General features: G+C 48.5%; 13 protein-coding genes across 13 annotated transcripts; 7 read left to right on the forward strand and 6 right to left on the reverse strand.

Moving 5' to 3' along the window:
- Positions 1 to 6: 6 nt before the first annotated feature.
- On the reverse strand, positions 7 to 3,082 carry JR316_0004685 (uncharacterized protein; the record flags this gene model as incomplete). The annotated part of the gene is made up of 12 exons (XM_047890449.1): positions 7 to 120; positions 197 to 442; positions 502 to 702; positions 760 to 1,011; positions 1,068 to 1,319; positions 1,372 to 2,043; positions 2,104 to 2,276; positions 2,370 to 2,445; positions 2,494 to 2,691; positions 2,746 to 2,913; positions 2,965 to 2,988; positions 3,041 to 3,082. 12 exons carry the CDS (start codon positions 3,080 to 3,082, stop codon positions 7 to 9), a joined length of 2,418 nt encoding a protein of 805 aa, XP_047750210.1.
- Positions 3,083 to 4,041: 959 nt separating this feature from the next.
- JR316_0004686 (uncharacterized protein) lies at positions 4,042 to 5,155 on the forward strand (the record flags this gene model as incomplete). The annotated part of the gene is made up of 2 exons (XM_047890450.1): positions 4,042 to 4,169; positions 4,222 to 5,155. The coding sequence occupies 2 exons, from the start codon at positions 4,042 to 4,044 to the stop codon at positions 5,153 to 5,155; spliced, it is 1,062 nt and encodes a 353-aa protein (XP_047750211.1).
- A 117-nt stretch (positions 5,156 to 5,272) lies between these two features.
- On the reverse strand, positions 5,273 to 6,912 carry JR316_0004687 (Homoisocitrate dehydrogenase; the record flags this gene model as incomplete). The annotated part of the gene is made up of 11 exons (XM_047890451.1): positions 5,273 to 5,498; positions 5,550 to 5,630; positions 5,681 to 5,728; positions 5,785 to 5,802; positions 5,858 to 6,009; positions 6,072 to 6,203; positions 6,262 to 6,330; positions 6,383 to 6,476; positions 6,532 to 6,576; positions 6,640 to 6,761; positions 6,814 to 6,912. 11 exons carry the CDS (start codon positions 6,910 to 6,912, stop codon positions 5,273 to 5,275), a joined length of 1,086 nt encoding a protein of 361 aa, XP_047750212.1.
- Positions 6,913 to 7,176: 264 nt separating this feature from the next.
- On the forward strand, positions 7,177 to 8,989 carry JR316_0004688 (Denticleless protein-like protein A; the record flags this gene model as incomplete). Its single annotated transcript, XM_047890452.1, has 5 exons — positions 7,177 to 7,515; positions 7,569 to 7,704; positions 7,753 to 7,848; positions 7,905 to 8,355; positions 8,413 to 8,989. 5 exons carry the CDS (start codon positions 7,177 to 7,179, stop codon positions 8,987 to 8,989), a joined length of 1,599 nt encoding a protein of 532 aa, XP_047750213.1.
- A 165-nt stretch (positions 8,990 to 9,154) lies between these two features.
- On the reverse strand, positions 9,155 to 10,041 carry JR316_0004689 (Arf GTPase arf1; the record flags this gene model as incomplete). Its single annotated transcript, XM_047890453.1, has 7 exons — positions 9,155 to 9,182; positions 9,240 to 9,533; positions 9,593 to 9,645; positions 9,698 to 9,726; positions 9,782 to 9,809; positions 9,858 to 9,881; positions 9,934 to 10,041. 7 exons carry the CDS (start codon positions 10,039 to 10,041, stop codon positions 9,155 to 9,157), a joined length of 564 nt encoding a protein of 187 aa, XP_047750214.1.
- A 201-nt stretch (positions 10,042 to 10,242) lies between these two features.
- On the forward strand, positions 10,243 to 11,334 carry JR316_0004690 (uncharacterized protein; the record flags this gene model as incomplete). Its single annotated transcript, XM_047890454.1, has 4 exons — positions 10,243 to 10,660; positions 10,726 to 10,826; positions 10,879 to 10,944; positions 10,999 to 11,334. The coding sequence occupies 4 exons, from the start codon at positions 10,243 to 10,245 to the stop codon at positions 11,332 to 11,334; spliced, it is 921 nt and encodes a 306-aa protein (XP_047750215.1).
- Positions 11,335 to 11,621: 287 nt separating this feature from the next.
- On the forward strand, positions 11,622 to 13,705 carry JR316_0004691 (N6-adenosine-methyltransferase subunit METTL3; the record flags this gene model as incomplete). Its single annotated transcript, XM_047890455.1, has 7 exons — positions 11,622 to 12,191; positions 12,257 to 12,730; positions 12,782 to 12,886; positions 12,945 to 13,121; positions 13,174 to 13,442; positions 13,511 to 13,585; positions 13,645 to 13,705. 7 exons carry the CDS (start codon positions 11,622 to 11,624, stop codon positions 13,703 to 13,705), a joined length of 1,731 nt encoding a protein of 576 aa, XP_047750216.1.
- Positions 13,706 to 14,104: 399 nt separating this feature from the next.
- JR316_0004692 (putative cardiolipin-specific deacylase, mitochondrial) lies at positions 14,105 to 15,537 on the reverse strand (the record flags this gene model as incomplete). The annotated part of the gene is made up of 4 exons (XM_047890456.1): positions 14,105 to 14,166; positions 14,225 to 14,534; positions 14,587 to 15,418; positions 15,473 to 15,537. 4 exons carry the CDS (start codon positions 15,535 to 15,537, stop codon positions 14,105 to 14,107), a joined length of 1,269 nt encoding a protein of 422 aa, XP_047750217.1.
- Positions 15,538 to 15,703: 166 nt separating this feature from the next.
- Positions 15,704 to 17,164, forward strand: JR316_0004693 (Pre-mRNA-splicing factor CWC21; the record flags this gene model as incomplete). Its single annotated transcript, XM_047890457.1, has 4 exons — positions 15,704 to 15,741; positions 15,794 to 15,982; positions 16,038 to 16,551; positions 16,592 to 17,164. 4 exons carry the CDS (start codon positions 15,704 to 15,706, stop codon positions 17,162 to 17,164), a joined length of 1,314 nt encoding a protein of 437 aa, XP_047750218.1.
- An 864-nt stretch (positions 17,165 to 18,028) lies between these two features.
- Positions 18,029 to 20,160, forward strand: JR316_0004694 (Acetylornithine aminotransferase, mitochondrial; the record flags this gene model as incomplete). The annotated part of the gene is made up of 5 exons (XM_047890458.1): positions 18,029 to 18,136; positions 18,226 to 18,462; positions 18,941 to 19,522; positions 19,577 to 19,730; positions 19,778 to 20,160. 5 exons carry the CDS (start codon positions 18,029 to 18,031, stop codon positions 20,158 to 20,160), a joined length of 1,464 nt encoding a protein of 487 aa, XP_047750219.1.
- A 150-nt stretch (positions 20,161 to 20,310) lies between these two features.
- On the forward strand, positions 20,311 to 22,670 carry JR316_0004695 (mitochondrial 5-aminolevulinate synthase; the record flags this gene model as incomplete). The annotated part of the gene is made up of 5 exons (XM_047890459.1): positions 20,311 to 21,017; positions 21,085 to 21,520; positions 21,569 to 21,704; positions 21,764 to 22,004; positions 22,067 to 22,670. 5 exons carry the CDS (start codon positions 20,311 to 20,313, stop codon positions 22,668 to 22,670), a joined length of 2,124 nt encoding a protein of 707 aa, XP_047750220.1.
- Positions 22,671 to 24,495: 1,825 nt separating this feature from the next.
- Positions 24,496 to 25,290, reverse strand: JR316_0004696 (1-hydroxy-2-glutathionyl-2-methyl-3-butene dehydrogenase; the record flags this gene model as incomplete). The annotated part of the gene is made up of 1 exon (XM_047890460.1): positions 24,496 to 25,290. The coding sequence occupies one exon, from the start codon at positions 25,288 to 25,290 to the stop codon at positions 24,496 to 24,498; it is 795 nt and encodes a 264-aa protein (XP_047750221.1).
- A 332-nt stretch (positions 25,291 to 25,622) lies between these two features.
- Positions 25,623 to 26,494, reverse strand: JR316_0004697 (uncharacterized protein; the record flags this gene model as incomplete). Its single annotated transcript, XM_047890461.1, has 3 exons — positions 25,623 to 25,984; positions 26,045 to 26,213; positions 26,273 to 26,494. 3 exons carry the CDS (start codon positions 26,492 to 26,494, stop codon positions 25,623 to 25,625), a joined length of 753 nt encoding a protein of 250 aa, XP_047750222.1.
- Positions 26,495 to 26,587: the final 93 nt, after the last annotated feature.

Below are 26,587 nucleotides of genomic sequence, written 5' to 3' on the forward strand. Positions count from 1 at the left end.
AATGTGCTAATCGATGTCTGTCCGTCGTTTTGTTTGGGCCGCAGTATGGGTACGGGATAAAAGCAGGAATAACGGATGGAAATGCCTCCTCCTTCCAATTGCGATACCAGTCTCTTTGGACTAGAGTGAGAACGTCAGTTTAAAAACATGTAGAGATCTTTCGTAGACACTCCCACCTGAATTTGATCCTGCCTACATATTCAATTTCCCGTTTGAGTTTCAAAGCATTAGCGTCCACTTCCTCTTTTCGTTTTAGAATATCGAAATCAAGAGCAACCACAGAGAATTCGCCATCAAAGGCAAACAAGGCATTGGCAGAACGTGGCTGGTTGAACAGAAAAAAGATTGACTGCACTTGTAGGAACCCAGACAATCGACTCTTAAAATCAAGTAACACGGCAGTGAAACATTTGTATCGTTGATATGGACCCGGTCCCCGCGGCTGTCCAGACAGTAATCTATCAGGTTTACCGGCGATTGAAGGAGAATCTAAATACACACCCTTTCCATAGGCTTCTTGCTACCCCGGTGCAATAACTTAGGTCCATCAGGGTATCTATCAATCGACGGAGTTCGGTTTACAAGCCAAAGTCGCCTCGCATTACATTGACTACAATCCCTCGATGTAGGATTCATCATTCCACAATCGAGGCTGCGACATCGACTGCTTGCACCTGCACTTTCTATTCTAATGAGATAATCCTGCGTGATTCAGTTCAATATAATGGAACAATAGCTGACGAATTTTATTAAGCTTACAAGTGACCGCAGCATGAAGTTAGCATCTCCGACCACTAGCTTTCGGCGGGAAGAAGTGGACGGTGACAAAGTAGTCTCCAAATTTTCTTGTTTCCTTCGCTCTGTTCGGCGAATGCGACACAAAGAGCACATTTTCCACCGATACTCATTCACTGGAGGGATAATGAAGGTGCAAGTTCGAATAGCACATAGTCGAGCTCCCGGAACCAATCTGATCACACCCTTATATACAGGCATTTCTGTGGCAAGGTCCTACTCAAAGGTCGTGTCAGTAAAAATTTCCGACGGACGCAAATTTAGAGACATACCGTAGCTAACGGTGTACCCATACTTTGCGAATCCATCAATTCATCTTCCAACCGTAGATCAATTCTGGGAAGATTTTGCTTCCTGCGCTTATAATCTCGATTTCGAGCGCGACACAGGACGCATGACTTCCAACGCGACCCAGTAGGCAGAAGTTGCTCGCACCTCTGAGAAGAGCACTTCATAGTGTATGCACCCATCGGCCGTGGTGGTATCCGGATCTTGAAACCAGTTAGCACAGAGGGGCGCGACAACTAAAGATCTGGCTTCAATGGAAACGCTTGCAATATTGCAATATGAACTTACCTTTGTTTCTGAGCCCGACTCCGAATCCGAGTCCCTCTCGGGAGATTCAGTTAGGTCACTGAGATCACTATCCCACCCAGAAATCTGTTCAGCCTCGCCAAAGGTTGCATTATCCTGTTTGCAATCAGAAGAACTAGCAATTCCATGATTGACGCCAGACTTCGAATCCAAGGGATCTTGTGAGCATTCCTTCGACACCTCCGAAGATTCTTTTGGGATCAATATTGCTGCTTCAGGTGCTTCAGGTAGACCGACTTCAGCTTCCACTATCCCATCAAGGTTGAGATAGTCCTCTAGCTCAGGGGCATTGCTATTGTGTTGTTCAGCACTCGAAGATAATTTGTTTATCTTGAACTGCACAACCTGCCCATCTGAGGATGGGCTTGTGACGGGTGGTTCTGGACTTGTAGAAACCTTTGCATGTCCTTCGATTTCATCCGCCCAAGAAACACCTTTCTTCTTGACTTTGCTAGAGGTCGAAGGGCGAGACACTGTCGTGTTCCAGGCCAGATTGGATTCGGTGATTATTTGAGGCGTCGTTCGTATTTTCGCACCCTCCCTCTTAGCCTTCCACTCGCGTTTGACGCACGACAAACACCTGCTGGCAAATGAGCCACTAGAGACAATGCCGGTACAATTACTAGTGGAGCATAGCTTCAATGTCCGAACGCGCTTACATTGCAAAAAAAATCAGAAACGAGTAGTTGGCAATAGAACGGCAGATGAGCTCACTTTTTTGGAGGGTTTGAGTGATACTGGATCTAGAGATTCGTTCAAGATTTGACCATTGGGTGGACAGGGCAACGCAGCCGACGTAGGATCCGTCAAATCTATAATAGGGGGGTGAGATAGTTTTTGACGTTTCGTCGGAGGTTCTTCTGTCTTTAGAAAACCTTTTAGCCGTTCTTGTGAATTCGGTGTCAGTGGCGAAGTCGGTGGGCTGATCCCCGGGTCCTGGGAACGCTGTAAGGGCGGGTATGATGCATAGGGCGTCTAACTTGCCTCGGGATACTTAAGCTCTAGATTCTCCAGATCGACGTCGTCGTCAGCATCTGGCTCATCTTTGGAGGCATCCTAGCTATTTATTAGATAAGTGAATTTACAACAAAAAATTGGGTATACATGAATGGGTATGCCATTTTGGGAGCCACTGGTACTGGCGCTTGTCTGTCGGGCATGGTCATTTCCACTGGAAGAAACAACGGATGTAATGCTCTTTATCCGACATTGGGAACAAGGGTCTCCGTTACTGGTATGAGGGCACGAAAAGGTTGGCACACTAGATTTATTGCTAGTTTCAGGTGTATGACTTGAACTTGACTGGAAGACTGGCATGTGAACAGGTTCATTGATCGTAAACGTATTTTTGCTTACCACAGTGGGAACACCGTTGAGCACAATTTCACCCCGAGAATTGAAGTATTCCACGGGTCGAGGCCGAGCTTGAGTAATCTGAATTGGCCTCTCACGTTCATTTTGATGGGATACTGATAGGTAAGAGCGCATGCTGCTGGCTTGTGAAAACGGTTTTGAGGCCCGGTCCTGTAGCAAAAAGTTAGTGGAAATCATTTTCATTGAGTGATAAGACTTTACCATTGGCATAAGGTACTGCGCACGCTGTAAGGCGACCAGTTAACTTTGCCGGAATGGAGAAATTGATCATACATACCACTGAGGAAGGGATTTCCTTTCTCATAACTTCCGCATTCATTTGTCTGAGACTTTTTCTTTCCAAAGCGCCATGACGCCCTGAAATATTCCTCACAACCCTTTCATGCGAAAAAGAACGCGCCCGCATTGCAGCTACACATTGATCGCACATATTGCCTCTGAACGGACCCGTTATTATTGTTGTGCAATGTCTTTCTGAGCATACGCGAACCATAGGAGTAGTTTTTGGTGCAGGAGATCGTATGGATGATACAGGAGGTTGACCCATCTCCATTGCGCGCCAAACCTAGTATCAAGAGTCGACAAACAGCTGCCAAAAAAGAGAAAGCTAGAAATCAATAGCCAGAGTTGAAGAAAAGTCGTAAATTCGGTTTTCTGTGGCCTGAGTTGTCGACGCGAAAAAAAAGGTGCTCCATTTAGTTGAAAAAAAATTCCAATTACGGAGTAGCTATCTTTTGGGTTCCGCGAATCAGACGCCCTGAAAATTGCAAGAAAACGGCATATTATTTGCGTCACACTAGCACCTTATATGGTAGTCACTGACGCCATCTGTCACAGAGTCCCGTGCTAATGATGATTACATCATGATGGCAGTTGTGTTGGGTCGGTCTTGCCGGTATCCTTGATTCCTGCCAACTGCTTAGTGTAGCAATGTACACCACTTCTAGTAAGTTGCTTGCTGGTGCTTCAGAATTGAGGTTGACCATCATTATGGCGAGTTGATGACAATGATGACAGACACCGACAGTCCGCTCAACGATCCTGCATAACTCGCTCCATCCTGAGTGGTTGAAACTCTCTGATGTATACTACCCCATGGTACAAAGGAATGATTAAATCCGTTGATGGTGGAAGTAATTGCGGCGCATGGCTGTGCTTTGCCGACAACGTAAAAAGGCGCCTTCAGTGAGCCGTATTCCTTAGACTGGACTCTCATCTCCCCCTTCAGCACCGTCCGTGACGGAAAGACTCAGGTTAAGTCTTTGTGCTCTTTACATCATGGCAATTCAATTCTGGAGCTGGATCTTCATCATCCAAACACTTCTATTCCAGACCGGCTGTGCTCAACCCACTCCAAATCACAATTATGGAGTGCTTACTAGCAGAGCATTGGAGAGCGTTTTCATGTCTGTGTCATTTTATAACCATCAGGCTATCGTACTAAAAACTTGTATTCAGTCGCGGTCTTACGAAGGCGGAAAAGGCTCGGAATACTTATATTGCATTGGCCATTGCCGCCAGTGTGGTTTTGATTGCGGGTCTGACTGGTCTTCTGGTACTGCACTTGAGGCAAAAGCAGACTGTCGCGGAGCCTGAATCGGCGGGTATCCCAGCTGTCAAGCCACACTGGTGGATGGTGGAAGGCAAAAATGAGAAGATGCTGGATTGGCGGTGGAGATTGAGCCATGGGGTTTCAACGCCTGGGCATATCATCCACTCTTCTGAAGGGACCTCTAAGATTGATCGTTTAAGAAAGGCCCTTAATATTCCCAGGAAGACCTCAGATGTCCAACCTATTCTTCCAATGCACCGCCCACAAGTTGCCAGCCCTACCGAGACCTTGAACCTCCCAATGCAAACCATGGATAACATACAACCAATTTACCCGGCTGCGCTTGAACGCGGTTACAAGGACGTTCAACCACCTCAGATTCCTGCTGTTACAATTGCCACATACGATGTCAACAAACGATCGAGGCGCAGTCCAAATGTTCCACCCAAGGCTATTGTTATCCAGAGCGGCCGCTCGACGCTTTCGCGCTCTTTGGCTCGTAGTGGTGCCCCAAGATCTCCTGCAGGTCGCCGCTGGTTGCAGAGGAATTCATTCAGACATCCTTTCTTGCCCCTCAAGGACTATGATGTCACGAGAGTATCAACACCAGCTGATCCCCAACTCGGAATTGGGTACGGATCCAAGGCTCACGAATCCCGCATTGTGACACTCATACCTGCCGGTGTTCCTCCTAGTTCACTTAATCCTCCCCACCAGGCCAGGGCTCCAATCAGAAAGCCCGCCGCTCTTCGATTACTGAACGACCCCTCAAGACGTGTTCGCGTTGGGTTACCATCTTCTCCTCGACCAGTTCGCGCTTCTCCTCGACCTGCTGTTTAAGTACATCGTTAAATGTATCATAACAGTGTACATTTAAACCAATGATAAGGTTACGGTATAGCAATTTTGGTCATACATGATACATCGCATCAGTATGTTTGAATGTAAGTAGGCCTTCTAAATCTTGCTGAGAACAGCTTGGAGAACTTCATCTGTTGTACTTGTTCCCTTGAGGTCGGGCGTGAGGAAGCGGCCTTCCCTAATAACCTGGTTCACTGCAAGGTCCAACCTGTCAGCACCCTTGACATAGCCAAGGTGGCGAAGCATCAAAGCCGCTGAACGAATAGAAGCTATTGGGTTAGCAATTCCTTTGCCTTCAATATCCGGCGCTGAACCATGAACACTATTTCAAACAAATCAGATATGGCGCGCAATGCAAAAATAAATCACCAACGGTTCTCCCATAACAAAGTTGTCACCAGCATTGATAGAAGGAATTAAACCAAGAGATCCAACAAGTGCGGCGGCAGCATCCCTAGTGAATAATGAACCATCGAAGCTTCGTCACGGAATGAATACTCCTACGAAATAATATCACCGTAGAGGTTAGGTGCAACCATAACGTCGAAAATTCTACAAAGAAAAAAGTCAATTGACATTATGATAGCCAAAATTACATTGGAACTCGCTCAGGTTCACGGAACAGTCTGAAAGTTACACAATGAGAAGTCCGGTATAACCGTTGACAGTGGTTTTACTCACCTGTAAACAGCACTGTCCACCAGCTGCTCAGCAATTGTTACTCCATTGTATTTTCCATTAACATCAGGAAGTGATGTTACTCCGCGAACAGTCTCGCGGAAGAGACCATCAGTTACTGATAGTACATTGGACTTGTGAATAATTGTGAGATGCTAGAACAGAATTATAATGCTCGATTTCGTGTAAGCGACTCAAATGGCACAAAATTGCATACCTTGCGAGGCCTTGCGTTGGCAAGTTCGAACGCCATCTGACCAATTCTGCGAGAAGCACGTTCAGTGATCAATCGACTAGCACGAGCTTCTTTTCCGTTGGGTCCTTCAGTCAAGGTTTCTTCTTTGACATACTGAAGGTAGCATACTTTATTTGAGCCGAGTATGATTTTATTCGAAAACCAAGCCTACCAGACATTCAGTGTTCTCGCGAACAACAATCAAGTCAACTGCAGGCTTTTGGTCAACTTCAGGAGCCACCTATTAAGGTCGTTAGCAGAAAATTTTACTGGATCTATAATTTGAAGCATACCGAGACCACAGGGCGGACATTAGCATACAAATCGAGCTTTTTTCGTAGCGCAACGATGGGAGAAGAATAGCCAACAACCTTTCGAGAAGGGGAACTAGAAAATTATTTACTAATTAAATAATCCATTCCTCGAGACTCGAGATATTTACCTGACTGAACCGAAGAGAGCGCAGTCACACTCATCTCGGAGAATCCTGATCAGATTTTTTCGAAACTGTCAACCATATGTTGAGTGTGAGTATCGCCCCTGGACTCACTGAACCGTTTCGTCAGGAAGAGCGACGCCAGTGCGGGTAAAGGTTTCCCATCCTGCTGAAAGGTCGATGAACTCGGGCTTAGGTATGTCAGATCCTAGAGCAATGATGGCCGCTTTTGCAGCCTGATGTACCGTTAGTATAATGGTTGAACTGAGGGGTTGAACAATAACGCACCGGGATGACCTCCTTTCCAATTCCATCGGCGGGAATGAGACCAATTTTGAGAGACTGTCTGGCGGATACTGAAAAGGTTCTGATGGGAGTTTTGAACATGGTTGAATATACTCCTAGGTGCAGCCTGAAGTTAAAAAGAGAAACCGGAGCGGTCTACACAGGTCTACCACCTATTTAAAAGAGATTTGCCTGAGCTCAGGACATCGGCCGAGAGTAGCCGACAGACGCGACCATCACGTGGAAGCGCGTTATTTCTGTGTTATGGTTTATTGGCGCGTCGCGTGCCTTCTTAAACGAGAATTCCGGCGAATGGGCAACCTACTCCGTAACTCTATCCATTGATACCCAATTTCATACTGCACAATGCTTCCCAGTCCCAGCTCATCACCGCGAGCAGCACTCGCTCCATGTACAAATACGCTTCGAACACCCCAAACTACTAAATCCGCCAAATATCTACCTACGCCACCCATCGAGAGCAAAACCAAAAGACACCGCCCAGTCGAGCACAAATCAGTGAATAAATCGCACAAGCGTTTAAAACTCGAAGAAACAGAACTGTCCTCGGACAGCGAACAGAGTGATTATGACGAGGAAGAAGATGTCGCTATGAAGGAGCCTGAAAGTCGGGTGCCACATGTCAAAGTCAGAAAGAGCATACCGCACCATTTATTTTCGCGTTTCATAACGTCTCCTGTGATGGTATGCAGGGGACAAAGATGTAAGTAGCTCTTTGCAATATTCAATTTCCCAAGTTAATGGCTTTAGTAGCATCTTCTCTTCCAATTCTACAGTCTTTTGTGTCTTCGAACAAATCCGACGTGTTTAAGTGTCACTCAGTAGGAGGAGATACATATCTAACCCCACCTTATGCCTGCTCGTATTCGTCTGGTAAGTGATTGTCACCCTATAGGTGTACACCGCCTCACAAATGTCTAGATGCGAAAGCTGGAGGGAAACCATTGCTGGCAGTCGCGACCGAACAAGGCACTGTGCACATCTTTGATACAACGAGGAGAAAGGACTGGGACTGCGGTGAGCAACATATTCAGACGATCGTCGTCCTTTTCTTACATTCATACGAAACTTAGAGATACCCAGAACGACTTACCAGCCGCATTTCAACGGCATATTCGATATCAAATGGAATCTCGATGGCAGGTCACTGGCGACTTGTTCTGGTGACCAATCGACAAGAATAACGTCCGCAGAAACAGGTGTAATAACCAATGTACTCCGCGGACATACGAGCACAGTCAAGTGCTTGTCATGGGATCCTTCCAATACATCCTTATTGGCGACAGGCGGTCGGGATGGTGCCATATGCCTTTGGGACCTGCGGGTGGGTGAACGTGTCCATGATACGGAAACAACAGCTTCAGCCCCAGTAATGACGATCTTTGGTGCACACGAAAACACGACCGTTAAGAGCAAACCAAAATCTCGAAAAGGAAAACAGAACCCATCACCTCGCACAGTTACCAATTTACTGTACCCTGGATCAGAGCCTTTTAGCATAGTTAGCAGCGGTTCGTTTGACGGGTAAGTTACAACTGCGTCTTGATGTGAGTAATTTGCATGCTCATGCTACTGTTTTAGCATACTTCGCTGCTGGGACTTGCGAACACCTGCTACCCCGAAAAAAAAGACCGCAAAATTAAGCGTCCCAACAGAATTATATTCTTCTCTGATCGATCCAACGACACGGACTTCTAAACGAGCTAGGGGCATTCTCAGCATGACCACCGGGACGGGGCCATCCGCAGGGCTTATATTTGCCTTCAGTGCTGACTCTCGAATCCACATCTACGATCTTCCGAGTTTGAATGCCCACAATGCCTCTTACTCCCACGAGAACCTCCAAACAAGTTCCTTTTATGTAGGGCTGTCAGTTTCACCTTGTGGACGATGGTTGGCATGCGGAGGAAGTCCAAATACGGGAAACAGTTTTCTCTTTGACGTTGAGAACGCTTCGGGGACAAGTTCAATACAAAGCCAAGGAGTTGAGTTAAAGGGGCAAATGGGGGAAGTGGGGAGTGTTGATTGGGCTGCGGAATCGCTGGCTACGTGTGCGGACGATGGTACTGTCAGAGTGTGGAGACCGGATTTAACGACACACATCAAATGCCGCGAGCAACCAGAGGAAAGTAGTTGGGACTGGAGTTGGTCAATGTAGTCGTTTCAGTTGAAAGCTAGTTGTATTACGCGTGAAGGTGTGCACTGCGCGATCGGTGTTTGCATGATGAGCGTGTGAGGAAATATTATTATACAATTAAGGTATCCAGATCACCGTGGAGGGCAACAAAATGTTTAGAAAATAATGGGAATGGCAATGGGCCATTTACTTCTGCTGTATTGCATTTACAAGCCTAGGCACATACCAAGGTCACTCATAGATGTTGACCCACAATATTTTGAAGACTTACCAATCCAACCCTTCTTCTAAACCTTCGCCTTTGGTCGCACAACTTCCCCTGACACTCCATGGTCGTGTCTTCTCCCCACCTGCAAGGCCAAGCTGCTCACTGATTTCTTCAGGCTTGAGAGCACCTTCGACGTCCTGTTTATTGCAAAACACCAATAGGGGGGCGCCCTTCAATTCTTCTTCCGACAGCATCGTTAGAAGCTCGGTACGCGACGTTGTCAACCGAGAATGGTCTGATGAATCAATGACATAAATAATTGCTGAGGTGTTGGGGAAATAGCATCGCCAATATGGCCTGCACGATGTCGTACCGTGATTAGTCAGGGTCGGGGATAGGTGACTACGCTCACATACCGGATACTCGACTGGCCACCGAGATCCCAGACTTGGAATTTGATGTTTTTATACTAAATTATGTTTATTCAGTACGTGAAGTCCAGCAACCGCCGAAACAAATACCTGTACTGTCTCGACGTTGAAACCAATTGCTTACAGTTGATGTGTCAGCCTTCAGCTTCACAGCAGACAAGGGATATAACTCACTGGGTATTGTGGAGACAACTTCGCCAATCTAACCAGGATATTGAGAAAGACGAATTGTCAATATTAATGGCCATACCTGAAGTCTATAAAGGATAGTTGTCTGGAACCGACACGAATCAGTACCAAACCATAATCGACTACGTAGCACAGACCTTTCCAGCAGAATCCAGCCCTAACATGAGAATCCGGACGTCCTGGTCCTTGCTCCATCGAACCAGCGAGGACAAAGATTGAAAGAGAGATGATATTGAGAGACCCATGATTGAAAAGGACGGAAGGTATATGGGAGTAAATAACAAACAGGCTTTGGGCGGCAGTGCATCTCTTTCTGGGAAACGCTCGGCAGAAGAGTTCCCAAATTCATAAGCACGTGAGAGACGCGCGATAATACCTCGTCGATCCAATTTCGTTTTCTAGTAACTTTGCATCTCTTTTCTGACTCTAACTCCCCGACAGATACCATGGGAGCTTCCCCAACAAATGTAAAGGACTCAAAGGATGTCAAAAAGTCAAGCAAGTCACGCAAAAAGTCAAGGAAAGCCGCTGTCATCGTCGAGGTATCTGAAGATACAGCGGGAACTAGTACTACGCCAAAAGAGTCCACTCTGAGCACAAACATTCTTGAAAAGACCGGTGTAGACGGCGTGGACACCGAAACTGTGTTTGAGAACAAAAAGGCGCTGAAGAGGGCTATCAGGGCGGCCAGAGTCCGCCGACCTGCAGACGAAAATGCTGCTTCGAAAAAGGAATCGGGCAATAAGCGTAAAGACAGGGCAGAAGATGCAGCATCCGATGAACCTCCAAAGAAGAAACACAAAAACAGGACCGAGTTTGCAGACCCGAGAGTTGACACAACATTAAATCCTCAATCAAGTAAAGGTGCACTTCTTCAGCTTTCGGAATCTTCAAGTTTGTGTTCTCACCGTTAGCGTATTGAATTGCAGCCTTGGAATATGCCTTCACTCAGATGAACCGACCTTCCAAATGGAAATTTAACAAGGCTAGACAAAATTGGCTTATTCGAAACATATGGGCGCCTGAAGCTGTGAGTTTTAAAAGCCTTGGATTATGCATCATCTGACATGCTTCATTTTCAGTTACCGGACGTATATGTACCTCTCGTCGTAAAATATTTGACCAACGTCCAAGGAGGATCGAGGCAGGTGAGAATCAATCTCTGACTTCGACCGTGACTGGTGCTTACCTTGATTCAAAAGAAATTGATAGAGTCTTGTCAATCATATCTCAAAGTAGAAGAAAAGCAAGATTCAGCGCAGGAAAATACGGCTCCATCAACAATTTCACAAGCAGAAAAAGAAACTACTACTTTAAAATCGATACTAAAACCAACACCTGGACCTTTGATTCCTGGGCCTCTTATTGACACACCCTCTGCACCTTCAGCTGGGCCTGAAGGCTCAGGGATTCCTGCCTCAGGTGCGATCGTACCTGCATCCGAGGCTCCCCTGTCAGCCATAGCACTTGCAGATATCAGACGTACACGGGCGCAAACCTTACTTGATGCACTGGGTGGGCCTAAAGAAATACCATAACGCCAGCACTACGAATTTGTTGATGCTAAAGGGCTGTATCATTACTATTAACAAAACTAGGTTAATTATCTATACCATCTATTGAAAAGAGAACAATATCACGGTATCAATGACATTCACGTTAACTATCTATGCAAAATGTATGTTGCAAATAATCGTGTATTCACTTTTAGATTTCCATAAGGCGCTACTATCCAGATTCTCCAAACATCACGCAACACCGTGATTGATGCCGCGCATCTCCAATTTAAGCACAAACGGGCTTGACTTGTTCACCCATCATAACTATGTCAGACGACGAACTTAAGGTCGTCGCCATTACTGGCTTCAAGTCCCTGATATCGTCAAGAAAATTACACACCCCAACGACGTCAATGGACCTCTTAACCAGCGTAATGACTACCAAAATGCCAGCTGAATTGCTTCCAAACTCGCCAACACCCAAATTCCGTCTTACAGACCTTGCCCGCTTCGAGCGCATAGTAGAGGATCTCTCGAGCACATGGAGTGATGGTGTACTGTCATTCTCTCGAGATGGGGCATCTGGAAAGATGATAATATTGGAACTAGGGCTAAATTCCCCTTGTTCTGGCGCTCATCGACCTCTTCTTGGCGCTGCAAACCCTTCCTCGAATTCTGCTGGAGGTGGCCTGGCTGTCCTTGGGACAAGGAAGAGGAAGAGAGTTATAGATGAAGACGCAGACTCTGCTGCTGGAGACGACGATGACGCGTTGCAGGAAGATGAGGGAACCACCGTTACGTCGACCTCGACACTAGCCAACCTGAGCGCTGAAATGAAGGAGGTTTACATGATTCTTCAGAAAGGTACAGCTAAAGGGCGACTCCTTGCTGAGCAGGTACTACTTGCTGTCTTCTCTCTCCCTTAATTGAATCTGACATCACGATGATCTTACTCGAATAGTTTCATTCGCGGGACGAGAACTTTGACCCCATTTGTAGTTACATCACAAAAGAAGATTGTGCAAAAGCTCACAGAACATCTTCAAAAGCTTCCAATTCTGCTCCACCGAGTATCTGTGAACGTGTACATTTCCGCCCCCTCATTCGACCTCATACAGATGTGACACTAGGGCATTGTTCCTATCTCAACACATGCTATTCTGAACCTACCTACGCCCAGTCACCTTCACTCCCCCCATTCCCTGGTTCGAGCAACGTTCATGGTACTGTCCCTCTCAATACTCGCGGTCCAACCTCGCTGCCGTCCGGTTTGGGTGCGGGAGGACGGGGAAAAGAGAAAGCACCGTGTCGGTATCTTCATTACGAAGTGGACTGGGATGGAGGTGACGGTGACTGGAAGAAAGAGTCGCCACCAAAAAAGAAGTTTCACAGGTTGAGGATAGGACTGGGTCCCAATGGTAGGATCACCAAACCGGTGTGTTCTTATGTTATCTTTTTGTTTACAACTTCTTAACACTAGATACAGCTCCCACCGCAATGGATAAACTGCGACCTCCGCACATTTGATTATTCTACATTGGGCAAATTTCACGTCATTATGGCCGATCCACCGTGGGACATCCACATGAGTGTGCGTTGTTTGTCTTCTTTCAGTACCAAGTGATTACTGATCTTCTGACTGCTACCAGCTTCCTTATGGCACTATGAACGACGACGAGATGAGAAAAATGCCTATTCCCATGCTTCAAGACGAAGGGTTCTTGTTCTTGTGGGTAACAGGTCGCGCCATGGAAGTCGGCCGTGAGTGCATGCGAGTTTGGGGATACACTCGCGTGGATGAAGTAGTATGGGTCAAAACAAATCAAGTAAACGACATTCCTTTCATTTCCTGATACACTCGTACTCACATATCCCAAGCTGCAACGCGTCATTCGTACAGGCCGTACAGGGCATTGGCTTAATCACACGAAAGAGCATATGCTCGTTGGAGTTAAAACAGTCTTGGACGATAAAGGCGCGTTGAAATTCCCCTCGTGGGCAAATCGTGCGTTGGATACGGACGTGATTGTGTCTGAAGTACGAGAAACGAGCAGAAAACCCGATGAAGTGTATGGACTCATCGAAAGGATGTGTCCAGGGGGGAGGAAGGTAGAGATATTTGGCAGAAAGCATAACGTTCGGCCAGGGTGAGTGTACAATCAAAATTTGTAACATCAAGCTGGCCTGTGAAATATTTATCCTTTTCCCTTACCAGGTGGCTCACACTGGGCAACCAGCTGGGAGCAGATCAGATATTCGAAGAGGATTTGGCGCTTCGCGTCAAGGCCAAGTACACCTTGTCCCTTGCCATCTATTCCAAGATCAGTATTTGACATTTTTTGCTTGCAGGTACCCCGACAGGCAGATAAACGCGCCTATGACCTACAAAAACAATACTCGCGCGTCTTAACACAAATTTATTGACTACATCACGTTCTTACGATTTTGGGACATTGGTATGATTTGCTTTCGAAACTATGCCTTTTTTATGCTTTCCACTGCATCTTATTACTTTGTACGACATATAATTGTGTAACATGCCCTCTACGGTTTTTTTGTAACTTATATCCTGTACTTGGACACCTATATATATCATATTCAAATACTTATTTATCACTGAGGTTTGATTGCGGAATGCTTCGGGTTACGATTATTATATACAGCTAATATCTATATCTATATTTGATCTCTACATTAGATGAGCTATCTACCGGTCCATACATCAATAAAATATAATCCACCATACAATATCTTCCCAGGGCAACAACAACGTCAGAGCTGCAGAATTGGATTAAATGCAAGGTATAAATCATTGTCGCTCCAGCTCTTTGACAAGCAAGGCGTTCACTTCATCCTTGTTATCCAGATATACTGCAAGATAGTATGCTAATCAGCAAGTTTCAGGTTTCAATCTCAAAACCAGACTAACCATGATGACCCGCATTTGAAATTATGTACATCCGTCCGTTATCATTGCCTACTTTTCGCAGGCGTTTCACACTTTCCTGCCCACCTACAGGGTCCATCCAGTCGTGGTCACCATATACGAATGTGACCTGCATGTCTTTCGGAAGTGCAGCTATTCGGTCGACAAGGGGCATGCGCGCATGGGCACCTGGCTCCAGAATGTGAGAGATGCAGTATTCACCAGACCCTTTTGCGAGTGTGATGTTCATGATATAGTCGTGCATGTCGCGTGTTTCCTCTTCTGTTAGTCCAGAGAAACGCCGAGATGAGTACTACACAAAACGTCAATATGACACCGAGATAGCGTTCAATAAAAAAAAGTACCTTGCCAATGAGCATGGGACCCCAAACGAATGTAGAGCGGACGAGTTGGAAAGGACTCCAACCCTCCTCCCAGAGATAAGTGAAAAGGCGACGAGTTTTGCTTTCACGAGTCTTATTCTCTTTCTGCTCCTGACGAATACTCTTGACGCGGCCGTCCGTTGCCCTGTGGAAAGTAGAACGCTCATTTGAGGATGTTTTTGAGTCCGTTGAGACATTTGGTGGTTCATCGGTCAGTTCTCTCGATGGCTCTTCGTAGTTCGGACCTCGCGGTACACCAGCAGGCGAGAGAAGTATGAGCTTGTGTACTCTATCTGGGTATTTGAGCGCATACGCAACACTGAAATAAGCGCCGAGGGAGTGGCCGATCAGGGTCATTTTGTTGAGAGACATCTTGGTGCGCCAGTCTTCGAGAGAATCGATGAAAAAGGACTCTGCTTCTGCAACACGACTCTGCACGTTGTCCTTTTTGGCCTTTACTGAGAAAGGCACGCGCGCAGAGCGACCCATACCCAACCAGTCGAGCGCAAAGACAGAAGAACCATGGCGGCCCGCCCAATCTGCGAGAGGTGGAAAGTTGTGAAAGAAAAAGCCAAGACCAGCACCATAGCCATGCAGCACGACTGCAGGCGGGGGTGCTGCAGACGATGGGGCGGTGGAGCGCATAGAGAAGGTGTTGATGTAGTGATTGGCAGGGGTGAGCTGAACGCGGGACGAGGTGGCAACGACGGGATCTGAGGGGGCAACCTGGGACTGGGAAGCTGATCTAAAGAAGGAAAGACGGCGCAACAGCCGCTCTTCGCTTATGGCGCTTTCCTTCTCGCCAACGTGCCACCTAGTAGAGAGATGGTTAGCAGACAACGGAGATTAGAGCAGTGAGCAGACAGACCAGCTACGGACGCTTGCAGTGAATGCTGCGGGGATCTCTCGGGCTGGGGGCAGCTGGGAATCCATTCTGCGAGAAAGGAGGGATCTGGAGAGGGAGGCCGTGGTGGGAGATGAGGAGGAGGTTAAGTAGCTGGTGCATCAGTTTATTAATGACCGACTGCCCATATGCCGTCCACTTATGAACCCTTTCGGCAATTCCACATCTTCCCACGCTGCCTTTCTCCCAACCACCATGTACAACGGTATCGGTCTGACTACTCCCCGCGGCAGGTTCGGTCGTTTATGGTCTCTTTGTAATAGTCTCTTTCTAATCTCTCTACAGTGGCACAAGCGGCTATGTCGTCCGCAACCTTTCTTCACTGCGCGTTCACGAGAGGAACAACGACAAGTCCGCCTGGGATGCTGCTCCCCCAAAGCACAGAGAGCCCGATGAGGCCATTCTCGAGCACGAGCGGAAAAGAAAGGTAGAAGTCAAGTGTCTGGAGCTCAGAGATGCCCTCGAAGATAAAGGGTGTGTTGTCTTTTTTATTTTGTATTCGCTCTGCTCAAACCTACCTAATCATCAGCATTGATGAGGAAATTATCGAAAAACAGGTCGATGACCTTCGCCAAAAACTCCTCGCCAATCTCTCCGCAATGGCGCCTCCCTCGCACGGCTTCAAGCCTTCAGATACCCATGGCCAGGCCGCCGCAAAAAAGGTCGAGCTGTCCAAGATGGCCCGTGCATTCGGCACCCGTGCAGACTACCAAGAAGGAGAGGCATTTGACAGGGAAAAGCAGGAGGAGAATAAAATAAAGCGTATGGCAGAGCGCGAGGAGCGGGAAAGGGCTAGGCTCGAAAACAAGGCCAAAATGGCCGAACAAAAGGCAAAATGGGAGCAGGAAAGGAAGGAGAGGGATATGCAACGCAAGAAGGAACAAGAAAAGGCGAGAGAAGAGAGGGCCGATAAAGCTGCAAAGGATATGCCCCCTCCGCCTTTGCCTACTGGTCCAAAAAGGGATTATGTGGATAGGGACAGACCTAGTGACCAAGATTATCGACGCAGTCCACCCCCTCGCGGTCCCCCACCACGCAGCAATGTTCGTGGGGGCAGGGACATGCCTCCACCCCCTCGCGGAGACAGACAAGGACCCAGTGGTCGCTCCAAGCGAGACAGGGGATCTCCATCTAGATCCCCATCCCCACCCCCAAGGAACAGAAGACGCGTGGACTCACGCTCCTCCTCGCGTTCTCGTTCTCGTTCCCGGTCATCACGCTCACCCTCACGTTCTCCTCCGCGCAACGCATCTCGCCGATCTCGTTCAGCTTCAGCTTCACCTATGCGCATTGCCCCCCCTTCGTCACATCGCGGACCACCCCCTTCACATACTAGAGGTCCTGGCCCAAGAGGACGTGAACAGAGAGGACGCTCGCTATCCAGATCACGTTCTAGAACTCCACCGCGTAGAAGACGGGATTCTCGTTCGCCCTCAGTATCGCGTTCAAGATCCAAGTCGAGGTCCCGTTCACCTGGCAGGAGACGCCCACCCTTGCCGTCGTATCGTTCAGGTTCTCCCCCACCACCTTCGCGAGGTGAACGCCCTCCACCTCCATTACCCACCCCTCGTGACGAAGAACCCGTTCGAGGACGAGAGAGGGATTCTGGCAAACGAGGTGGCCGATCACGGTCAGCATCCACGGGGTCTTCAATGAGTGTTAGCTCCAGGAGTGAGAGCTCAAGAAGCAGAAGCCGGAGTGGAAGCCGTGACTAGTTGAAGGCTTTACTTTGTGATGGGGTGTCCTGAAATAAAATATACTGATGTTATAACTGACTGGTCTGATCATACCACTTTGAATAATTAACTCTTCCCATGCTCGGAGAAATAGGAAACTGAGAGGCTGTTTAATTATTGCAATGCTGAACTGGCAAACGTGTACTATAGGATGCATTGCATCTGCGAGGTTTCGCCTCTTGCTGCGTTCATCCTCGTTGTTCGCCGTTAACTTGTAAGGGAAATCACAGAATTCCATGCGTGAAATGCTCTGTAACCAGCAGCGCCCCGGCACAAAAGTACAGCGATGCAAAGCAAGTATGGGTCTTGTTATAAACGGATATGATCATGAGCAAGTTGCAAGCAAGCGCTCGTCAAGGTCTATATCCGACAATTCCGAGCCTCATGACAGGATCCGAACCACTAGCATAAAGCAAAGTGGCTGCTACCACTATTTAACCTCTTCCTCTGTTTCCCCAGGCCGCGACCACCCAACTCTCCTCTTCCTCCCAACTAACCCTCTGACTCATTGTTCTGACTCATTTGCCTGGAACCAATACTTATACAGTCGCTTTGCGGTCAATTGATCGGTGGAACGAAAATTTACGCCCCTAACGCGACTTGCCGGTACGTTTCGTCGTTGTCTGTATCGCTCCAAGAACTCATAAAGATGGCTTTTAGACCTGTACGTACGTTTCTTTATGGCCGCTCTTTCTGTGCAATATTGTCTCGGTCAACCCGAAATTGCAACCTATATTGAAATCCCTGCTTTTCAACAGTTCCATAGTCATTTTAACCATCTACGATGAAGCCCAGCCAAAATCTACCTCTACATGCGCTTGCACGCAGGACAGGGAAAATATCTGGGTCTAACAACAACGTACTCCTTCGCAGTCGTGGTGTAGCTACAGCCGTACGTACCATCACAATCATGGCGCACACCACTACCGTGCCAAGAAGTCACTCTTTACCTATGCACTCATTTCGCTTTTATGAATTTAGCCTTCCACCGCATACCTTGCCCCCACCCACAAGCCTAAATCCCCACCCTCCGCTGCGACAGCAAATACTTTGGCTTTGGGCAAGGAGTACCTCCTCCCCGTATACGCGCGGCCCGAGTTTGTCCTAGCCCACGGAAAAGGCTCCTACGTGTGGGACGTCGACGGCAACAAATATCTGGATTTCAGCGCGGGTATTGCCGTCAACGCGCTTGGACACGCTGATGAAGGCGTATTGCAGGTGTGTATATTTTCCTTTATTCTATTTCTCTACGGCTTTGGGCCTATGGGAATAAATGGATACCAAGTATCAATAAATGGCTGGATGGTTGGATATCTCCTGGTGCCCATTGGTTATCAGTGAATCTATTTTGTTTGAGCGATCGCTGCCGAATTTTATTTTTGCATCTACACTGTTAAAAATAGGTTGGGATGGTGACCCATCCTCCATTCTCGAGGCTCCGAAATCTGTGCTTTGAAACGTTTATTTCTCATCATCGAGGGAGTCTGCATCTTATTCCATGGTATTCACTCGACATCTCCCACGTATGGGCATTGATTGCCTCTCCCGGAAATGGGTAGACTTCGGGGCGGGATGTATCCTGAGTACCGTCGGGTCGGTTACTCGTCGCGTCATGACTCTTTCTTTCCACCATCTTTGATATCGTGTGGAGGACAACTCTGATCATTTATTAACCCTATCTTTTTGGTATTCTTAGGTTTTGACAGAACAAGCTGGAAAGCTATTGCATACGAGCAATGTGTACCATAATGAATGGGCCGGAAAACTTGCCAAACTGCTGGTCACTCTCACGCAGACTGAGGGAGGACTCGGCTATGCTGCTGGTGCCAAAGCAACTGAAACAGGTTCAGGAGGTGCAAAAGCATTCTTTGCGAATTCAGGAACCGAGGCAAACGAAGGGGCGCTGAAAATCGCGCGTAAAGTTGGAAAGGAGCGCTGGGCGGAGGCCAACGGCAAGAGTTGGGACGACCCAGCTTGCACCAAGAATCGTATAGCTTGCTTTGAGAATTCATTCCATGGGCGAAGCATGGGTGCTCTGAGCGTCACGAGTAACCCCAAATATCAGAAACCATTCGCGCCCCTTATTCCTGGCGTGGATGTGGGCAAACTGAACGATTTGGCTGGACTGGAGACCCTGGTGGGCGAGGACACTTGCGCGGTGATCGTTGAGCCTATCCAGGGTGAAGGAGGTATCAATGATGCCAATGTAGAGTGGCTGCGAGCATTGCGGAAACGATGTGACGCGGTAGGCGCTGTGCTGATCTTCGATGAGATACAGGTATGTTGATACCCATATGTGTCGAGGTTAGAGTGCTAAAGTGGACCGCGGTAGTGTGGGCTGTATAGGACAGGCACCCTCTGGGCGCATTCAAGCCTGCCTGCTGAATGTCACCCCGATATTGTGACGATGGCGAAGCCACTTGCGAATGGGTACCCCATTGGCGCGGTCGTGCTGAGGGACAGTGTTGCAGCTACTATGACACCAGGTATGTGACCATTACAGACAGACGAGATGGCTACTTGACCAAAATAGGTACACATGGGACGACATTTGGAGGATCACCACTGGCGTGCGCAATTGGACACTATGTCGTGTCTCGGCTTTCGTCGCCAGAATTTATTAGCAAGATGACGGACACGAGCAAATACCTGGGCGAACGGCTGGAGGCACTGCCGAAATGGTACCCGGGTCTTTTGGAGGAACGCGTGCGAGGACGAGGACACATCCGGGGGCTCGGATTCAAAGACGTGGAAGTACCTGGGAGGATCGTAGAACTGGCGCGGGAGCGAGGGGTGTTTGTGCTTACTGCTGGGAAGAATGCGGTGCGACTTGTTCCCAGCCTGAATGTGGGGAAAGAGGAGGTTGATTTAGCGGTCGATGTGCTTGAAGGCTGTCTGTCTGTATCATATCATTAGCCGGAGAAACATATAGATAAATATAGCCGGATCAGGTGATTTCAAACGGACGCAATGTGATTGGCTCCCAATTTCCGAGAATAGTAATCTGGCGGGCACAAAAAGCGTGACAGCGCAAATTGGCTTTGACCTGACTCTCCCCCACCCACCATGGACAAGCTCTCGTCCCTCACCCGCTTCAAGAAATCCTGTCCCTTCCTGGGCAAGACAAAGACAGCAACCCTTCGCTCGCTGTCCACCGCGTCGTCCCCGAGGTATCCCTCCTTGTCCGCACTCACCGAGCGCGCTACGAAATGCCCTGTCATGGGCCCTGCTCTCAATGTGCGCTCCAAGGAGATCGTCGCCGGCTATGCTAGCGTCGCAGCCAATGTCGACGTCGAAAAGATCCACAAGGAAAAGGGCGTCTTCCCCCCGCCCGGCGCTACCGTCGAGATGTGTCCCCATGCCTCCGCTGCTAGGGCCGCCGCCGTTATGGCCGATGATCTTGCCTCTGCAGCTGCTGCAAAGAAGGGGTCCAAGGCCAAGTCGGATGCAGAGGTCGCTGCTGCTGCTGGCTGCCCATTCCACGCCAAAGCCGCTGAAGATGCGCGCAAGGCTGCTGCTGCCGCCGCCGCCCCTGTCCCCGCACCCTCGCACAAGGCCAAGCACCACACCGGGTTCGACTACGAGAGCTTCTACGTCAACGAGCTCGACAAGAAGCACAAGGACAACTCCTACCGCTACTTCAACAATATCAATCGACTCGCCGCAAAGTTCCCAATCGCCCACACCGCCAGCGTCAAGGATGAGGTCGAGGTCTGGTGCGCCAATGATTATCTTGGCATGGGTAATAACCCCGTCGTCCTCGAAACCATGCAGTATGTATTCAAATTACTCTGTTTTTTTTTCTGAACCCTCCTAACTGTTCTGTCTCCCTTTTCTTAGTCGCACTCTTGACAAGTACGGGCACGGTGCAGGAGGTACTCGCAACATTGCCGGCAATGGTGCTATGCATCTAGCCCTCGAGCAGGAGCTCGCTAATCTCCACCGCAAAGAAGCTGCTCTCGTCTTTTCTTCCTGTTACGTCGCCAACGATGCTACGCTCTCTACACTCGGGTCCAAACTTCCAGGCTGTGTATATTTTTCGGACACAATGAACCACGCTTCCATGATTCAAGGCATGCGACACTCTGGCGCTAAGCGCGTCTTGTTCAAGCATAACGATCTCGAGGACCTGGAATCTAAACTCAAGCAATATCCCAAGGAAACCCCTAAGATTATTGCATTTGAATCGGTGTATTCTATGTGCGGCAGTATCGGACCCATTAAAGAAATTTGCGACCTTGCGGAGCAATACGGCGCACTTACCTTCTTGGATGAGGTGTGTTCTCTTCTCCTTCGTCATGATTTATTACTCATGCCATATTAGGTTCATGCGGTCGGTTTGTACGGACCCCGTGGTGCCGGTGTTGCTGAACATCTGGATTACGATGCCCAAGCTGCCGCGGGTGACAGTCCGTTCCCCATCAAAGGCTCCGTTATGGATCGCGTTGATATCATTACTGGTACGGATATCATCACGTTTATTGTAGGCCATAACACATTGACAGACGTACTATTACAGGTACTCTTGGAAAGGCTTATGGCGCCGTCGGTGGTTACATTGCTGGCTCGGTTGACTTTGTGGACATGATTCGCTCCTACGCTCCCGGTTTTATCTTCACCACCTCACTCCCCCCTGCAACCGTAGCTGGTGCTCGTGCTAGTGTCGTTTATCAGAAGAACTATGTCGGCGACCGTCAATTGAAGCAGGTAAACGTTCGGGAAGTTAAGCGCCGATTTGCTGAACTCGATATCCCCGTTGTGTGCGTTTGATCCTTCTTCTCTCTGAAATGAAGTGAATTAAGACTGATTATCATTTCATTAGTCCCGGTCCTTCACACATTGTACCTGTGCTTGTTGGTGATGCTGCCTTGGCTAAAGCCGCGTCGGACAAACTTCTTGCCGAACATGACATCTACGTGCAATCAATCAACTACCCAACCGTGGCGCGCGGCGAGGAGCGTCTCAGGATCACTGTCACTCCACGTCATACTCTCGAACAGATGGAAGGTCTGGTCAGCGCTGTTGACCAGGTCTTTACTGAGCTCGGCATCAACAGGCTGAAGGACTGGAAACTGGTCGGCGGACGCGCTGGTGTCGGCTTGGCAGACGGATCCGAAGAGGTAGCGCCGATTTGGACCGATAAACAGGTTGGCCTCCTCGATGGTACAACTCCCCCCACCCTGAGGAACGGGGAAAAGGCGATCGTGGACAGTGATGCAGTCGCCAAGGCTCGTGCTGTATTTGACCCACTTTTGGGACCTATCAGCGGACCCATTCAAGGCACTCGGACTGTGCAAACTGGAAAGAAAGAAGAAGTGGTCGTGCAGGCGAGACAGAAGCTTCCCTTGATCAAGACGGGTGCCGCTAGTGTTCCTCTGCGCGAGGATATTCCTGTACCGCCTCCTTCCGTCACTGCTTCTGCGTGAGCACCATCTGGTGTCTTTCGTTCCTCAGCCTCTTATCTTTCCATTCATTTGCAGTTACCTTGTCTAGTGTTTCTCGTCATATCTCCCCACATGCTAGAGTCGTACACCCTGCTTTCCTTATCTCTTTTCGCCTTTTACTCTGGGTTGCTAGTAACCCGTCTTAGGCATCGCAATTTGCTTTGTTGATGTATTTTTTGTTTTAAACTTTTTACGCGAAGTAAAGAAACCATATATCATTTCTGGCTACCTTTTCGAGTTTTTGACGTCGTTGTATAGTTGTAGTTTTGAGAGATTTGGACATGGAAAATTATAAAAACCATTGTCAGTGTTGCGCGTATAGGTATCCGCGCACTTTACTTGTGCGCCCCAGTTCAAATCACATCAGCGAAAGGGATTAAACACCTGACACCTCTTTCTTGCTATTACCACCAAGGCCTGTGCTAGATACATTTGTCTATTGCACTTGCATGCGTTCAAGAAGACAATTCCATGTGTCAATTCGAATTCGTTATGCTAAGGAAGCCCATGGACCAACTAAAAAAGTCAAAAATTCCCCAACACCAGGTTCGGTTTGACAATTAGCTCCGTGCACATTCGGTGGAATATACATGAAACAAAAAGGAAAGATAACGATGGGGTCGGGGTCGGCCCATTTAAGTTGTGTGGATGGATGGATTTTATCTGAGATTTCCTCCAGCTATTTGGGAACTTGAACCGGCATTAGCCAAAAGGAAGGCAGAGGAATGTTGATGAAAGACTGGATTCTCCGAAAGATGAAGGCTTCTTGCAATCTCGGGCACTTGAATTGACGAGCCCCGGTCTCAGATATCGAAGCATTGTACGTTTAGTTGTAATGTCATTCGCTCCACGTATATCGCACCTCTGGAGTCTGCGATGTTTATGACCAATGATGTCTCTGGAACGAATCCATCGGAAGATCCGATGAAGATTGAAGCGCAAAATCGTCACTGTGACCTCACTGCATTTGCAATCATTGAGATGTTTCCAATACAAACCCTCTGATTGGTTGAGTTGGCTGCCCAGTGGGTGTAAGATGTGTCCCGAGAGGGCAATCGATCATCCAAACAAATATATGGGCTCGTGTATATCCTTTTCTAGCAATGGACACGGCGCCTAATATTTGATGGGATAACATGTCATCATGTAAGCGCTGGAGCCAGTGTATATATTATTTAGTAACGGGCCAGCCAGAAATTATCACACAACTGGCATCCACATTTTCTTTTCGATTTTCATCGCATCCGGATTGTTTTTAACAGGTTCCCTTTGTATAGGTTCATTGCTCCAAGTGTTGAATTCCACGGGATCCCAGGGTGATGCGTTGATGGGACACTTGTGCCAAACCTGGATAGGTTGGATTTCAATAGTCGCGAGTTCCCCATCCTGCCCCGTATGGGACAAATGTTCTTGCTATATATATCAAATGATCATGTCGGGATGTGGTAACAATTATGGCCCAACTATTGTATTCACGTCACTATGTGAAGGGATTTCGTTACTGTTATCCTTACGAAAATTAGACGAGAGCGAACTCTACTTTGCCTTGTTGGCAGTTTTTAAATTTGTCCTGTGTTCGACAGCAGATTACAAGAAAGACCAAGCACAGCTGCTGTAATAATAGCATTTACACTCAACTATTTAGAAACACGATACAAAAAATAGTGTATGGACTCGCAAAGAACAACTTGATAATCTGATGATGGTCTATTAACAAAGGCAGTGCAATATTCTAGATCGGACAAAAGTCAAGAACCGAAAAGCAATGAAACAACAGAAACGCACCTATGGCTTGGGGAGTGTCCATTTACCAAGGAACCTCTTTGCCAGCCCAATCCCAAACCTTGCCGCGTTGCTGCAGCGATAGATTTTCAACGACGTTGATCAGATTTGTGGCTGCATCTATAGCCTCAAAAGACTCTTGTCTGACAGCAGAGTCCCAAAATCCCTTGCTCAAGTCGGTCTTGACAGTCCCAGGGTGCACGCCAACACACATAGCCTTGGCACTGCTCTGCTCAAGGTACAGATCAAAGGTTTTCATGACCTGGTTGAGCGCCGCCTTGGAGGAGCGGTACGAATACCACCCGCCACGCATATTATCCTGGATAGACCCAACCCGCGCTGAAACATGGGCCCACTTGGCCGGGGTTTCCAAATTCTTGATGGAGGGGCTGGGGAGGAAGCGCGAAAAGTGCTTTATGATGAGCATGTGCGATATCGTGTTGATCTGGAAAGTCTCCTTGATAGCGTCCCAGTCTAGATCAGAGGGCTTCTTCTCAGGTACGAGCATGCCCCCTGTGATGAATGCGGTGTGGATATATGCGTCTGTCAACCCCTTTGCTTCGAGCGACTCGTTGAGGCTGTGGGCCGCAGACGCAATGCTATCCTCTGACGTGAGGTCGAGATGAAGAAGGTTCAGGCGTTCAGGATCAACCTTTTCTATAGGCTCGAGTATCAGTTTCTTAATCTCATTATCTGTCGCCCCCGTTCGGTGACTGGCATAAACAGGCAGGTTTGTGGTGCGCAGATACTGGCGTGTGAGTGCAACACCAAGACCGCGAGTGGCACCTGGGGTGACGAGAACAAACGGATTATGGGGCATAGCTGAAAAGATAGACGTGATTCATTTTTCCAATGGTGTTTTTTATACAGACATGGTCGCTGAAACAAATCTGAGCTATTCTCGTCCTGGACGCGCCGCCTTTCTCGTCACGTGCCGGGGGATACCTGTACAGATCATGAAAGGACAACAGTTCGATAGCAAAGGTCGGCTGGGAATTACAGGAGATATTAGCTAGTGTATAGTAAGTACAAATCCTCAGTAAATAACAGAAGGGACAGAGAAAACCAAGAAAACTGTTGCACACAAGTCCGTTGTTAAATAAGGGAATCACCAGGCGTCCTTCATAATTCATTCGTGAGTCGGTGAGGATCCTACTCATCGTCCATTTCTTCGATCTTTGCGTTGAGAATCTTGACGATTCCACTCATCTTCTCCACCTCTTTGGCGACAGATGCCTGGACGCGCTTCATCGAGGCCTCAATGTCATTAACGGCTTTGACGAGCTGAAGACGCGTAGGCCCCTTGGCGACCCGGCGCTTCTTGTTATGCCTAGTCCCGGAGTCGTGTTCTTCTTCAACAGTGCTGCCTTCTCCGTCGAGATCGTGGTTGTCTACCGCGCCGTTTTGCGGAGCGCTTGCTGGCGCCTTGCGCTTTGACGGAAGTTGAGAAGGCGCAGCACCCTTGCCAGCCGGGGCTTTCGCGCCCGCCGTTTCCGCGGGCCTCTTGGGAGCAGCTATTCACGGGCAAGAGATCAGACCAAGGCGCTGAGAGAACGAGCAAAATGAAGACGTACGTGCGGGCTTGGGAGCAGTGGTTGCGCTTTTACGAGGAGGCCCGGAGCTGTTGGAGCACTTTTGCTTCAACCGTTTGCAGTATTCGCATCGGGAACCCGCCACTCCCTTGCAGGGCTTGCCGGTGCGCGCGCAGCGGTCGCAGGGCTTTGGCGCGTTTGGTATGTTTGTCTAAATGGTGAGGTGTAAGGGATCTAGCGAGTGAAACTGGGCGCAGATGGGGCACCCACCGTAGTAGCTGCTGCTGCTGCCGCTGCAGGCTTGGGAGCGGGAGCCGGCGGGGGCTGATTGTCCAACTCGTCTCCTTCAGCATCTGCGTCGGCGTCATCGGGGTCTTCCTCTACTGGCTTGCGGTTGTGCTTGTGGGAGGCGGGTGGGACAGCGGGGTTCTCTCTGACGCGCGATGTCGCGGGGGGTACGATCTCGAGACTAGCGCTCCTGGACTTGGACATGGTAGAGGAGTAAGTAAATACAAAGGGGGACAGCGGGGGACTGAAAGGGAGCGGTGGTCGACAAAGGGAAAGCGCACTTTGTCTGGCGGGCGG

The sequence above is a fragment of the Psilocybe cubensis genome, chromosome 4 (assembly GCF_017499595.1).
Source record: "Psilocybe cubensis strain MGC-MH-2018 chromosome 4, whole genome shotgun sequence".
NCBI lineage: Eukaryota > Fungi > Basidiomycota > Agaricomycetes > Agaricales > Agrocybaceae > Psilocybe > Psilocybe cubensis.